The following is a 16081-nucleotide window of genomic DNA, read 5'->3' as shown; positions in this document are numbered from 1 at the left end:
GGTTCGCCTATGCACGTATACTGGTTTAGCTGTAAATCAGCATTTTGGTATTTAATGGAGTGTGTGGTTTGGCCGCAGAATTGGCTCTATGTCACACAAATATTATAGACGTGATTTACAGCTCCTATCACATGTGCCTATTTAGCTGTTATTCAGTATTTGGCAATTGATAGTATTTGTGATTTGGCCTTAATTCTGGCTCTATGTCACATTCAGCTGTTTTGTGATGTTTATTGTATTCACCTCAGATTTTTTATTTGATAAGGTATGTGATTTGGCCTTATTGTGGCTCTATGTCACACTTTGACTGTTGGGGATACAGTGACTGTATATAGATCTGGCCGCTTATGTCACGATTCTTCCTATTGGTATTTGGTGGGCTGGATGGTGTAATTGCTCGTGTGGTAGTTAAAGAATATATTTATCCAGTTACTGTAGCTTTCAGTGGATACTTTTTGCTACACTCTCATTCCTGTTTTGGCTTTTTGCCCAGGATTTTAGATGAGTAGTTTTGGATACATAATATTTGATTCCCACTGTTAGCTGCTGACCTCTGCTGGTGGTTTTTTATATATGCATGTTTAGCACTGTTTTATTGGCTGGGTTGCCAATAGATTTTTTGTGCAGCTATGTCGAGTATTTTGGTGTTTATTATTATCTCTGCTATAGACACACTCTTGAATCCCACCTGCTTCCACCTTTTCTAGCCGTTCTGGTACTAGGTGGTTGATCAGGTGTATGATTATAGCCTTAGATTGGCGGTGTGCTATGCTCTGATTGTAGCTGACATATGGTGCCTTCCCTGCAGGTTACCCTGTGTAGGGAGACTGCATGAGCGGCGGTTGCTGTAGTTCCACCAATGTTAGGTCAAAACAGCATTGCTAGAGTTTAACAAACAGTGAATCTGACATTGACAATAAATAACACAATTTACATCCTATCAAGTCTGCCTAGCACGGGTCTAGGACACGTGTTTCTCACTGGGTGCTTCTTCAAGCTAGCCAAGCGTTTGTTAGCCTCCGTTCAATCTTTATTCATGTGTTCCGCCAATCATCATTAAGTCCGCGGGTCACATGTCGACTATGTAGCCAATGATGAGGCTCGCTATACTTCTATCATTTCTATGCAGCGTCATGCTGCTGCCGCTGCTGGTACCACGTGATTCATCACGTGTGTATCCTGCGCCAATGATCATCTCCTCGGGCTCTGCCCGTCTATCTGTATGTTGCATTCTGACGCCCCGGAATCTGTATGTGTGTTAGTTATTTCATTTAACGTAACTGCGATTACTAAAGTGACCTATGCACGGTTTTGGGATTGCCTCTATTTAGTTCTATACTCCTCTCGTTTCTGATTCTTGGGTTGTTTTCACTGTGTATTGGGTATTCAGCATTGGTTTGAGATGTTTGGTTATACGATGTGCCGAGTATCCCTCCTACCCGGTAATCTGCATGATTTATATCATGTATTACGTTCCTATGATGTATAGAATATTCAGCTTGATTGCCAATAATGTTATATACAGTATAACGGTTTGTGTCTAATCTGATTAAGTATATTGTGTTCAAATTTTCTAGGGTAATAGTCAATGTTGAATATATGGAGATTGAGGATTTGACTTCACAGAGAAAAAACGTGAGTATTGTGCTACAAATATTAAAATTGTGTTGATGTGCAAAAAAAAACAAGGGGGAAAAAAAATGCATGGAGAGTGAGCCAAGTCATAGAAAAAATCGTGTAGGTTATGCTTAAATATGCTTAGGGTGGTTATAATGCATTGGTTGTTATTTTGAAAGAATACCAATGATCAATATAAACTAAATTTTCTTGTTAGACCCTTAAAACTGTTTTTCTCCTATACTCCCTCCTCTGTTTCTTAAACCCATCAGCCCTCTCTCACCCCCAAATTAGAAGTTATGAGAAAAGTCGAACACCAATGACAATCAACAAAAATACTCACCATCACCAAATGAACATCTTTAAAATGACAAAACAAGATAAAAACAATTTAATAAATAATACCAGCATACACAAGGGAACCACCCCCCCCCCCTTTTTTTCATAATAATATCAATTTAATAACCAATAAACAAAACGGATAATCAAGAAATAATTTAACCAAATCACCAACACAGTATCTCACTTAGAATACCTGTAAACCACCACAAATAAATCACACATCATCCTCTCTCACTATTAATCCAACCAGATAACACCACATTGAACATCTTTCCCCATCTCTATCACCTTTTAAATTATTCACCTAATGGAACCATAACTGATTATTATCAGTATAAATACAGTAAGCTCACCACCAATGCATTATAACCACCCTTAGCATATTTAAGCATAACCTACACGATTTTTTCTATGACTTGGCTCACTCTCCATGCATTTTTTTCCCCCTTGTTTTTTTTGTACATCAACACAATTTTAATATTTGTAGCACAATACTCACGTTTTTTCTCTGAAGTCAAATCATCAATCTCCATATATTCAACATCGACTATTACCCTAGAAAATTAGAACACAATATACTTAATCAGATTAGACACAAACCGTTATACTGTATATAACATTATTGGCAATCGAGCTGAATATTCTATACATCATTGGAACGTAATACATGATATAAATCATGCAGATTACCGGGTAGGAGGGATACTCGGCACATCGTATAACCAAACATCTCAAACCAATGCTGAATACCCAATACACAGTGAAAACAACCCAAGAATCAGAAACGAGAGGAGTATAGAACTAAATAGAGGCAATCCCAAAACCGTGCATAGGTCACTTTAGTAATCGCAGTTACGTTAAATGAAATAACTAACACACATACAGATTCCGGGGCGTCAGAATGCAACATACAGATAGACGGGCAGAGCCCGAGCAGATGATCATTGGCGCAGGATACACACGTGATGAATCACGTGGTACCAGCAGCGGCAGCAGCATGACGCTGCATAGAAATGATAGAAGTATAGCGAGCCGCATCATTGGCTACATAGTCGACACGTGACCCGCGGACTCAATGATGATTGGCGGAACACATGAATAAAGATTGAACGGAGGCTAACAATCGCTTGGCTAGCTTGAAGAAGCACCCAGTGCGAAACACTTGTCCTAGGCAGACTTGCTAGGCAGACTTGATTGGATGTAAATTGTGTTATTTATTGTCAATGTCAGATTCACTGTTTGTTAAACTCTAGCAATGCTGTTTTGACCTAACACTGGTGGAACTACAGCAACCGCCGCTCATGCATTCTCCCTACACAGGGTAACCTGCAGGAAAGGCACCATATGTCAGCTACAATCAGAGCATAGCACACCTGATCAACCACCTAGTACCAGAACGGCTAGAAAAGGTGGAAGCAGGTGGGATTCAAGAGTGTGTCTATAGCAAAGATAATAATAAACACCAACATACTCTACATAGCTGCACAAAAAATCTATTGGCAACCCAGCCAATAAAACAGTGCTAAACATGCATATATAAAAAACCACCAGCAGAGGTCAGCAGCTAACAGTGGGAATCAAATAATATGTATCTAAAACTACTCATCTAAAATCCTGGGCAAAAAGCCAAAACAGGAATGAGAGTGTAGCAAAAAGTATCCACTGAAAGCTACAGTAACTGGATAAATATATCCTTTAACTACCACACAAGCAATTACACCATCCAGCCCACCAAATACCAATAGGAAGAATCGTGACATAAGCGGCCAGATCTATATACAGTCACTGTATCCCCAACAGTCAAAGTGTGACATAGAGGCACAATAAGGCCAAATCACATACCTTATCAAATAAAAAATCTGAGGTGAATACAATAAACATCACAAAACAGCTGAATGTGACAGAGCCAGAATTAAGGCCAAATCACAAATACTATCAATTGCCAAATACTGAATAACAGCTAAATAGGCACATGTGATAGGAGCTGTAAATCACGTCTATAATATTTGTGTGACATAGAGCCAATTCTGCGGCCAAACCACACACTCCATTAAATACCAAAATGCTGATTTACAGCTAAACCAGTATACGTGACAGAAGTTCTAAAATATATTGACATAGAGCCAGAATTAAGGCCAAATCACAAATACTATCAATTGCCAAATACTGATTAACAGCTAAATAGGCACATGTGATAGGAGCTGTAAAATCACGTCTATAATATTTATGTGACATAGAGCCAATTTTGCGGCCAAATCACACACTCCATTAAATACCAAAATGCTGATTTACAGCTAAACCAGTATACGTGACAGAAGTTCTAAAATTTATCTGTAATACTGTACATATCCTCAGACAGGAATAAAAACAATAACAGACTGTGGGGTATACAATAGATATAAAAACAGCAAAGTGTGATATAGAGCCACAATTGAGGCCAAAGCACATACATGTCTAGCTACTATATGCTGACAGAAGCTGGAAATATACTTATCTAACTGTATTGATAAAACCGCAGAACTGCCAATAGGCACATATCAAAACCCAGGGTTGGGGTAATTCAACATCCACAAACAGTGTGACACACAAATCAAGAAAACACAAGCCATAAGGGAATACTACCAGATCACTACCAATCAAGACCATCCTATAAAGTCTGCCTACACGTTTTAAAACTCTCTCTAACACAAATCTTTATTTTCTATCACTGTGTATGTATGTTGTGATATTTTAACCTCTCATTTTTTCGCACATCTGTGGGTAACTCCTTGTTAAGTATCAAATCAATAAAGACAATAGGAGTCCCCACGGTTTTATATATATAAAAAAGAACAATTTATTGAAACAATAGTATCGATTCCTAGAATCAGGAGTGCATCCATTAACAACTGTCTTTCCCACTTCCTCCCTCTCTCATTTTTTGATCACTGACCCCCAGTTGGTCAGGATAGCACCCCCGCTACATAAAATAAAAATAGCGGTAAAAACCCGTTAATACAGGGCAAAACATAAAACCTTTTGAGTGCAGAATCCACAACCCTACCTGTTCCTGTCAGGGGCCCCTCTGATCCGTCTGCTTTTATGGCCAAAATCACTCACGGAGCTGTTGAAACCACCTTGTTGAGACAACCTTGTTAAGAGTCAAGGGCTTGACTTTGAGGGTCATATCACCTAACCTCAGGGCATTTTTTTTCCTGGTGTCGCCCAGGACTTGCCGTTTGTCTAGGATTTTGTCCTTTCGGTAAAAGAACTTGGAGGCTGGCCTCCGCCTGTCTTCTTTAAAGGTGCAGGTCTCTGCTCTCTCCATGCTGTTCCGCAGGCGATGGGCTTTGTTGCACAATCTCCGATCCTTCTGTGTCACGAAATGGGTGTGTGGAATCAGTCGTGACTGGAGTGGTCAGATGGTGGATTGATGGAGTGGTGCGGATCTCAGGAAGAGAGGCGTGACCAGCCGGAGATGGGTTAACACAAACAGGTTTATTGAAGGAACTCATATAACAGATAATGTAACCAGGATCAATACTTCTTGATTGAACAAATAATAAAATAGATGCAAGTCTCTGATAAATAACAAGTAACAAAAGATGGCAGTCCTTTGCAAAAATAAACAAGATGGCAGTCCGTTCAAAATAAACAAGATACGTGCCGGTAGTTCTGGGAGGATAAGGCAATGTTCAGGATTTGAGTTTAGAGAAAAGAAGGATACCTGAAGATTGGACAATTGGCTGACTGAAGATTGGACGATTGGATGATTAAAGATTGGACGGCTGGATGACTGAAGATTGGACGGCTGGATGACTGAAGATTGGAGGGCTGGATGACTGAAGATTGGAGGGCTGGATGACTGAAGATTGGATGGCTGGATGACTGAAGATTGGATGGCTGAATGACTGAAGATTGGATGGCTGAATGACTGCTGCTGGGATCAGGATACAGCTGAATGACAGGATTACTGGAAGCTTACAGCAGAGACGTAGCACACAATAGCTGGATGCAGCTTGTAGCAGGCAGGTCAGGAAACTGGTATCAGGACAGGGTAGCGACTTTGCTGAGAGCAACCTCTTAGTCTAGGAGCTGAATATTTAAACCCCTTGCCTTGCACCGATTGGATGAATAGCCAGGCAGCAACTGCAATAGCAGAAATGGACTCTGAATGGGACAATCAGTGCACAAGAGGAGAGCTAGCATGGGCTTCACCAAACAGGGAACCAAGGAGTTAATGGCTGATCAGGAGACTCTGGGCTAGCTAGAGTTCTCACAGGTGTGCAATTATCAGCACACAGACATTCATTGAGTGTATGGCAGCAGAAGTGGAGGCTGTAATATCCTGAGAAAGCAGCAACTGGAGAGAACATGCTGAACAAACATGCAGAAATAACTAGGTATGTGACAGTACCCCCTCCTTCATAGGTGGACTCCGGACACCCTTTTCTGGCACTTCAGGAATCTTGAAACGATATCTCAGATGGATTAACTGGAACCACTATTAAAGAAAATCTTGAGATATGAATCTCTTCTGCAGTGGAATCAGGATCTGCGACAATTCTTTTTCTTCTTATGAGATTGTCTTGATCTTCCAGAGGGAGGTGGAATCTTAAGTTTAGAGAAGCATTTATCAGGTAATACAGGGCCTCCAAGGAAAGGAGAAACATCATAATCTGAGTCAAATTCAGAGTCTGAGTCTAGATCGGGAGTTGAACTTTGGCCCTTCTTCATAGATTGGTAACTTTCTGGTGAATTGCTGAGGTAGTATGCAGCAGAAGAACCGATACATATTGTGGGAATTGAAGAGTTGGGATATTGATCAGAGGAAGAAAGCAGTGAACTTGAAGGTCTAAGCAAATCAACACCATGGGATAAGGAGGTGCAGCCGATTCTCAAGTCCATAGATGATGATTCTGGAGGATCATGGTTCTTAAAGGTTTTGAAGGTTTAAGTTTCTTGATCCTTGGATTCTTGAGAATGGCAAAGGAAGAGAGGTCTGGACTTACTTAACTGGATAGTTAGAGTGCTTTGTGGAACTCACATGGGATGCCTTTGGACCAAATCTTTTAAAAACGGCTGCAGTGAAGGTCTTTAAGCTATATAGCACAGGATCATTGGATACCAAGAGTGGATTTGCCCACTCCAGCGCTTCACCTCTGAAGGCCAGAAATAAGTACATAACTATATCGGTTAGAGTAATACCGCAGTTTGGGTTTGACTCCATCATGGACAGATATCGGTGAACTAGGATACTGTATTGCTGGTGATCACCATCGAAGTGTACAGGAGAGGAGTCTTCGGGGGGTAACGCAGTGTCACTTGATGGTTTCACTGAAGAACTTGTGTCTGCTTTCGGTTCTCCCGGTTGGGAAAGAGCACTTACACGTTCCGTGGCTGTACATACTGATGGCTGGGTTAACATCCCAGACTGCTTCGACAGGACCGGACCTGTGGATGGTTTCAACTGAGCAAGAGACTCGGAAGACTTTGACAGGGCTATGGTCTCGGATGGTTTTGGCAGGGCAGGCACCTCAGATTCCTCAGAGAAGGCAGGAACCACAGGAATGGCTGGAACAACCTCAGACCCAAAGGCCAGGGTAGAAGTAACCTCAGACCCGGAGGTCAGGGCATTTGGGACCTCAGGCCCAGAGGCTAGGGCATTAGTGACCTCAGGCCCAGAGGCTAGGGCATTAGTGACCTCAGGCCCAGAGGCAAGGGCATTAGTGACCTCAGGCCCAGAGGCAAGGACAGACGTGTCCTTGGGTTTTGAGGTCGCAGTGGAAATATCCTCAGACCCGAAGGTCAGAGCAAGGATGTCCGCAGGCCCGGAGGCCAGGGCAGAAGTGTCCGCAGGCCCGGAGGCCAGGGCAGAAGTGTCCTCAGGCCCGGAGGCCAGGGCAGAAGTGTCCTCAGGCCCGGAGGCCAGGGAAGAAGTGTCCAGAGGCTAGGGCCAACATATCAGACTCTTCTCCTAGGTCCTTGGTACACAAGACCCCCTCCAGGAGCAGGACACTCTGATTCACCCCCACTTGGGACTGGACACTTGAAATCCCATTTTGGGGCTGGACACAGAAAGCCCTCTTCTGGGGCTGGACACAGAAAGCCCTCTTCTGGGACTGGAGACAGTGAACCCCCTCTTGGGGCTGGAGACTGAGAGCCCCCTCCTGGGGCTGGAGACTGAGAGCCCCCTCCTGGGGCTGGAGACTGAGAGCCCCCTCCTGGGGCTGGAGACTGAGAGCCCCCTCCTGGGGCTGGAGACTGAGAGCCCCCTCCTGGGGCTGGAGACTGAGAGCCCCCTCCTGGGGCTGGAGACTGAGAGCCCCCTCCTGGGGCTGGAGACAGAGAGCCCCCTCCTGGGGCTGGAGACAGAGAGCCCCCTCCTGGGGCTGGAGACAGAGAGCCCCCTCCTGGGGCTGGAGACAGAGAGCCCCCTCCTGGGGCTGGAGACAGAGAGCCCCCTCCTGGGGCTGGAGACAGAGAGCCCCCTCCTGGGGCTGGAGACAGAGAGCCCCCTCCTGGGGCTGGAGACAGAGAGCCCCCTCCTGGGGCTGGAGACAGAGAGCCCCCTCCTGGGGCTGGAGACAGAGAGCCCCCTCCTGGGGCTGGAGACAGAGAGCCCCCTCCTGGGGCTGGAGACAGAGAGCCCCCTCCTGGGGCTGGAGACAGAGAGCCCCCTCCTGGGGCTGGAGACAGAGAGCCCCCTCCTGGGGCTGGAGACAGAGAGCCCCCTCCTGGGGCTGGAGACAGAGAGCCCCCTCCTGGGGCTGGAGACAGAGAGCCCCCTCCTGGGGCTGGAGACAGAGAGCCCTCTCCTGGGGCTGGAGACTGAGAGCCCCCTCTTGGGGCTGGGGACCACGAACCTCTTCTTGAGGCTGGAGAGGCTGAACCCTCTTCTGGGGCTGAAGATTCTGGACCCCCTTCTGGGGCTGGATACAGCAGACCCCTTCTTGAGACTGGAGATGCTGAACTCCCCTCTGGGGCTGAAAAGGCTGAACCCCCTCTTGGGGCTGGAGACGGGATACTCGTTCTGAATCTTTAGCACAAGATACCCCTGCTGGGGCTGCGGTATTGGACAACCCTCCTGAGGTTGATAAGACAGTTACATGCTTTTGGGCAGAAAATCCTGAGACACCACTTCCAATAATGGATACAGGAACCTTCCCAGGGGCTCTGTGGACAGCAGTAAAACCGTGTTTGGCCAAGATGATCTTTGTTCTAGGGCCCCAAGTATTAACTCAGGTTTCTCTCTGAGCTGTAACAGGAGGAATCTCCCCATTTCTGGGCAGACGGAGGGAACAATCTCCTATGAAATGGTCTGAACCACCACAATAGAAGCACAGGTCTAGCTGCCTGCGCCGTTGACGTTCCTCCCCAGACAGCTGGGCTCGTGGTCTGCTTTGTGGTACGTCCTTACAAGGCTTATGAGAGGACTTCTCAGGAGTACTTGGAAGTGTAGTGGAAGTTCCTTTGAGCACGGTTCCACTGGAAAGGGGTACCAAAGAACTGTCCAATATGGCGAAGACTACAGAAAAATTTTTAGATGGTAATTCCTGTAGTTGATTCAGTAACTGGTGTAAAACCTTTAATGTCTCTGATTCTGGCTCTTTAAAGGTCCAAGCAGAACCAGATTCCAGATGGCAAAGTAACGGACTTATGACAGACCCACTGTCCGCAGAAGCCTCATCATCCTCCTTTGGAGTAGTCAGGGGGTAGAGGTGAAGAGGCCAAATGACATGCGGCTGCAGATGTGACACGTGAGGATTCATTAGCCGGCAAGGATTGCTGCAGCTTGCAAGAACAACCAGATAAGTCTTGCCAGAACTTTGTGATTAAGAACTGAAGATCAATCTTTCTCTCCATGCTGGTACTGTGATCTAGACAACCCACACTTCTCACACTCTGATCACTGACCAAGTCCATGTGCTCTCAGCAAACTGTCACGAAATGGGTGTGTGGAATCAGTCGTGACTGGAGTGGTCAGATGGTGGATTGATGGAGTGGTGCGGATCTCAGGAAGAGAGGCGTGACCAGCCGGAGATGGGTTAACACAAACAGGTTTATTGAAGGAACTCATATAACAGATAATGTAACCAGGATCAATACTTCTTGATTGAACAAATAATAAATAGATGCAAGTCTCTGATAAATAACAAGTAACAAAAGATGGCAGTCCGTTCAAAATAAACAAGATACGTGCCGGTAGTTCTGGGAGGATAAGGCAATGTTCAGGATTTGAGTTTAGAGAAAAGAAGGATACCTGAAGATTGGACAATTGGCTGACTGAAGATTGGATGATTGAAGATTGGACGGCTGGATGACTGAAGATTGGATGGCTGGATGACTGAAGATTGGACGGCTGGATGACTGAAGATTGGACGGCTGGATGACTGAAGATTGGACGGCTGGATGACTGAAGATTGGATGGCTGGATGACTGAAGATTGGATGACTGAAGATTGGATGGCTGGATGACTGAAGATTGGATGGCTGAATGACTGAAGATTGGATGGCTGGATGACTGCTGCTGGGATCAGGATACAGCTGAATGACAGGATTACTGGAAGCTTACAGCAGTCTCTGTAGCACACAATAGCTGGATGCAGCTTGTAGCAGGCAGGTCAGGAAACTGGTATCAGGACAGGGTAGTGACTTTGCTGAAAGCAACCTCTTAGTCCAGGAGCTGAATATTTAAACCCCTTGCCTTGCACCGATTGGATGAATAGCCAGGCAGCAACTGCAATAGCAGAAATGGACTCTGAATGGGACAATCAGTGCACAAGAGGAGAGCTAGCATGGGCTTCACCAAACAGGGAACCAAGGAGTTAATGGCTGATCAGGAGACTCTGGGCTAGCTAGAGTTCTCACAGGTGTGCAATTATCAGCACACAGACATTCATTGAGTGTATGGCAGCAGAAGTGGAGGCTGTAATATCCTGAGAAAGCAGCAACTGGAGAGAACATGCTGAACAAACATGCAGAAATAACTAGGTATGTGACATTCTGGCAGGGGGTCCTGCGAATCAAACCTCCATTTGCTACCCCGGTTGTTCGGTGGGATCTTTCTCTGGTTCTTTAGGCGCTTCAGGGTCCACCTTTTGACCTATTGCAGTAGGTGGCCCTTTGCTGGCTTACCTGGACAACGGTTCTCCTGTTGGCCATTGCTTCAGCCAGGAGGGTGTCTGCACGTTCAGCTCTGTCCTTTCAGTCTCCTTTCCTAGTCTTTCATCCTCATAGGGCGGGTTCTTTGAACCGTTCCTTCACACCTCACCAAGGTGGTTATCGAATTTCAGGTCAACCAGGAGATAGTGGTCTCTGCCCTTCGTAGGCCGGGGGTCTTTCCTAGGCAGCATTCGCTGGATGTCGTCCGTGCTTTGCACATCTATGTACATCACACTGGAACACTTCATAAATCTGACTCTCTCTTTGACCAATAGAGCTTTCCAAAGAGGGGTGGGCCTGCTACCACGCAGACTATTGCCAGACGATGGCTGCGGTCGGTTATCAAGCAGGCTTCCTTGGCCACCTCCCTCCCAGTTATTGCGGGGGTCCGGGCTTATTCCAGGGTCAGCTGGGCCTGGAGGCAGGGTAGAGGATGGGAGGGGCTGGGCTGTCCTGGAACAGTCAAGAAGTTTAACCTTTCTGGTGCTGGAATGGTTTGTGACCCACACTCTACCCACTTTTAGCCCTGTGGCCCCTGATGTCCTCAGAGAAAGAGATTTAACAGGTAAGACATAAATCTCGTTTTTGTCCACAACGCACTAGGAAAGTGTCTTGTTATTGTAGAGTGCTAAGAATAGTAGGAGGAACGGAGTGTCAGCCCTTTGTGACCAGTTTGCTTTGTTTATCATGTAGGGAAGGGTGACTTACAACCCCAGCTGGACCATGCTCTTCAAGATGTAAATGACATGTACCTGCTACTCGAGGAGACCGAAAAGCAGGCTGTCCGCAGGGCGCTAATCGAGGAGCGCGGGCGCTTCTGTACCTTTATTGCACTGTTGCAGCCTGTGGTGGTGAGTACTCAATAGTACGGGCATCTCCTATAAGTAATATATCCACTAAGGGCAAATTCACTTTATAGCCATAACTACTAAGGGCAAAATCACTTTACAGCAGGCATGTCCAACGTTGGCCCTCCAGATGTTTTGAAACTACTCATCCCAGCATGCGTTGGTTTTAGCATTCTCTAATAGCAAAACTGTGACAAAGCATGCTGGGATGTGTAGTTTCAAAACATCTGGAGGGCCAACGTTGGACATGCCTGCTTTACAGGAATATATGTACTAAGGGCAAATCCACTTTACAGTCATAATTAGGAAGGGCAAATCCACTTTACAGTCATATTTACTAAGGGCAAATTCACTTTACATCCATAGGTATCAAGGGCAAATTTACTTTACAGGAATATATGTACTAATGGCAGATTTACTCTACAGTCATAAGAACTAAGGGAAAATTCACTTTACAGCCATACGTACTAAGGGCAAATTTACTTTACAGAAATATATGTACAGTACTAAGGGCAAATCCACTTTACAGTCATAATTAGGAAGGGCAAATTTACTTTACAGTCATAAGTACTTAGGGCAAAATTACTTTACAGGAATATATGTACTAAGGGCAGATCCACTTTACAGTCATAAGTACTAAGGGCAAATCCACTTTACAGTCATATTTACTAATGGCAAATTCATTTTACAGTCATAATTAGGAAGGGCAAATTTACTTTACAGTCATAAGTACTTAGGGCAAAATTACTTTACAGGAATATATGTACTAAGGGCAGATCCACTTTACAGTCATAAGTACTAAGGGCAAATCCACTTTACAGTCATATTTACTAATGGCAAATTCATTTTACATCCATAGGTATCAAGGGCAAATTTACTTTACAGGAATATATGTACTAATGGCAGATTTACTCTACAGTCATAAGAACTAAGGGCAAATTCACTTTACAGCCATACGTACTAAGGGCAAATTTACTTTACAGGAATATATGTACTAATGGCAGATTTACTCTACAGTCATAAGAACTAAGGGCAAATTCACTTTACAGCCATAAGTACTAAGGGCAAATTCACTTTACAGTCATAAGAATTCAGGGCAAATGTACTTTACAGGAATATATGTACTAAGGGCATATTCACTTTACAGCCATAACTACTAAGGGCAAATTCACTTTACAGCTATAAGTACTACTATAAGAATATGACACATAGCTCCCAGTACGGGGTGTACATCACAGGGACGGGTGAGATGGGGCTGTATATGACGCCCACCTCCCAGTACAGGGTGTACGTCACAGTGACGGGTGAGATGGGGCTGTGTATGACACACAGCTCCCAGTACGGGGTGTACTTTACAGTGACGGGTGAGATGGGGTATGGTATGATTGTATTCGCTGAGTGCAGCATTGACTGTGGGGTGTGAGATATAGCGCCCTCAAAAGGGTGGGGCCGACGGTGTCTGTGGGGTATGAGATATAGCGCCCTTGGATAAGTGGAGCTGAAGGTGTCTGTGGGTGAGATATAGCGTCCTCGGATGGGTGGAGCAGCCAATGTCTGTTGGGTGTGAGATACAGCGCCCTGGGATGGGTGGAGCTGGTGGTGTCTGTGGGGTGTGAGATATAGCACCCTGGGATGGGTGGAGCTGGCGGTGTCAGAGGGGTATGAGATATAGCACCCTGGGATGGGTGGAGCTTACTGTGACTGTAGGTTGTGAGATATAGCGCCTTCATATGGGTGGAGATGGCCGTGACTGTGGGGTGTGAAATATAGCGCCCTCTGATGGGTGGAGCTGGCCATGACTGTGGGGTGTAAGATGTAGGTCCCTTATATGGGTGGGGCAAGCGGTGTCTGTAGGGTGTGAGATATACAGTACCGCCCTCGGATGGGTGGAGCTGGCCTTGACTGTGGGGTGTCAGATGTACAGTAGCGCCCGGGGATGGGTGGAGCTGGCAGGGACTGGGTGGAGCTCGTGGTGTCTGTGGAATGTGAGTTATAGCGCCCAGGGATGATTGGAGCTGGCAGTGTTGGTGGGGTGTGAGATATACAGTAGCGCCCGGGGATGGGTGGAGCTGGTGGTGTCTATGGGGTGTGAGATATAGAGCCCTCTGACGTACTCACTGTATGTACTAACCATTAGCCCTTCCCTGGTTTCAGAATGGAGAGATCCACATGCTGGGGGAAGTGACGCACTTACAGGCGATTATTGACGATCTGATGGTACTAAGTGATGAGCCCCACAAACTGCCTGCAGCCAGCGAACAGGTGAGAGACCCACCTCTCAGTTCGGGGTGTACGTCACAGTGACGGGTGAGATGGGGCTGTATATGACACACAGCTCCGAGTACGGGGTGTATGTCACAGTGACGGGTTAGATGGGGCTGTATATGACACACAGCTCCCAGTACGGGGTGTACGTCACAGTGACGGGTGAGATGGGACTGTATATGACACAGCTCCCAGTACGGGGTGTACGTCACAGGGACGGGTGAGATGGGGTTGTGTATGACACCCACCTCCCAGTACAGGCTGTATGTCACAGTGACGGGTGAGATAGGGCTGTGTATGACACACAGCTCCCAGTACGGGGTGTATGTCACAGTGACGGGTGAGATGGGGCTGTATATGACACCCACCTCCCAGTACAGGGTGTACCTCACAGTGACAGGTGAGATGGGGCTGTGTATGACACACAGCTCCCAGTATGGGGTGTACTTTGCAGTGACGGGTGAGATGGGGCTGTATATGACACCCACCTCCCAGTACTGGGTGTACGTCACCGTGATGGGTGAGATGGGTCTGTATATGACACCCACCTCCCAGTACGGGGTGTACGTCACAGTGATGGGTGAGATGGGGGCTGTATATAACACACAGCTCCCAATACGGGGTGTACTTTACAGTGACGGGTGAGATGGGGCTGTGTATGACACACAGCTCCCAGTACGGGGTGTACGTCACAGTGATGGGTGAGATGGGGGCTGTATATAACACACAGCTCCCAGTACGGGGTGTACTTTACAGTAACGGGTGAGATGGGGCTGTATATGAGACACAGCTCCCAGTACAGAGTGTACGTCGCAATGACAGGTTAGATGGGGCTGTATATGACACACCTCCTAGTATGGGGTGTACCTCACAGTGACGGGTGAAATGTGGCTGTATATGACACAGCTCCCAGTATGGGGTGTACGTCACAGTGACGGGTGAGATGGGGCTGTATGTGACACACAGCTCCCAGTACGGGGTGTACGTCACCGTGAAGGGTGAGATGGGGCTGTATATGACACCCACCTCACAGTACAGGGTTTACGTCACCGTGTCGGGTGAGATGGGTCTGTATATGACGCCCACCTCCCTGTACGGGATGTGTGTCACAGTGATGGGTGAGATGGGTCTGTATATGACACAAAGCTCCCAGTACGGGGTGTACATCACAGGGACGGGTGAGATGGGGCTGTATATGACACCCACCTCGCAGTACGGGGTATACGTCACAGTGACGGGTGAGATGGGGCTGTATATGACACCCACCTCCCGGTACGGGATGTATGTCACCATGATGGGTTAGATGGAGCTCTGTATGACACACAGCTCCCAGTACAGGGTGTATGTCACAGTGACCGGTGGGCTGGGGCTGTATATGACACACACCTCCCTGTACGGGGTGTACCTCACAAGGAAGGGTGAGATGTGGCTGTATATGACACAGCTCCCAGTACGGGGTGTACGTCACAGTGACGGGTAAGATGGGGCTGTGTATGACACACAGCTCCCAGTACAGGGTGTACCTCACAGTGAAGGGTGAGATGGGGCTGTATATGACACACAGCTCCTAGTATGGGATGTATGTCACCATGACGGGTGAGACGGGGCTGTGTATGACACACAGCTCCCAGTACAGGGTGTACATCACAGTAACGGCTGAGATGGGGCTGTATATGACACTCACCTCCCGGTATGGGGTGTACGTCACCGTGACGGGTGAGATGGGGCTGTATATGACACCCACCTCCCAGTACAGGGTGTACGTCACCGTGACGGGTGAGATGGGGCTGTATATGACTCCCCCCTCCCAGTACGGGGTGTACGTCACAGTGATGGGTGAAATGGGGCTCTGTATGACACACAGCT

General features: G+C 46.7%; 1 protein-coding gene across 2 annotated transcripts in view; it reads left to right on the top strand.

Moving 5' to 3' along the window:
* Positions 1-16081, top strand: part of MTSS2 (MTSS I-BAR domain containing 2) — a 109893-nt gene that overhangs the window by 85438 nt on the left and 8374 nt on the right. For both annotated transcript variants that reach the window (XM_083165702.1, XM_083165703.1), the window contains exons 7-8: positions 11796-11953; positions 14105-14212. In XM_083165702.1, the coding sequence (XP_083021828.1) occupies positions 11796-11953; positions 14105-14212 (266 nt within the window). The remainder of the gene's footprint in view (positions 1-11795; positions 11954-14104; positions 14213-16081) is intronic.

The sequence above is a fragment of the Crinia signifera genome, chromosome 11, assembly GCF_055691185.1.
Source record: "Crinia signifera chromosome 11, ASM5569118v1, whole genome shotgun sequence".
NCBI lineage: Eukaryota > Metazoa > Chordata > Amphibia > Anura > Myobatrachidae > Crinia > Crinia signifera.
Note: the sequence above shows the minus strand (reverse complement) of the source record. Positions and strands in the feature narration are given on the sequence as shown.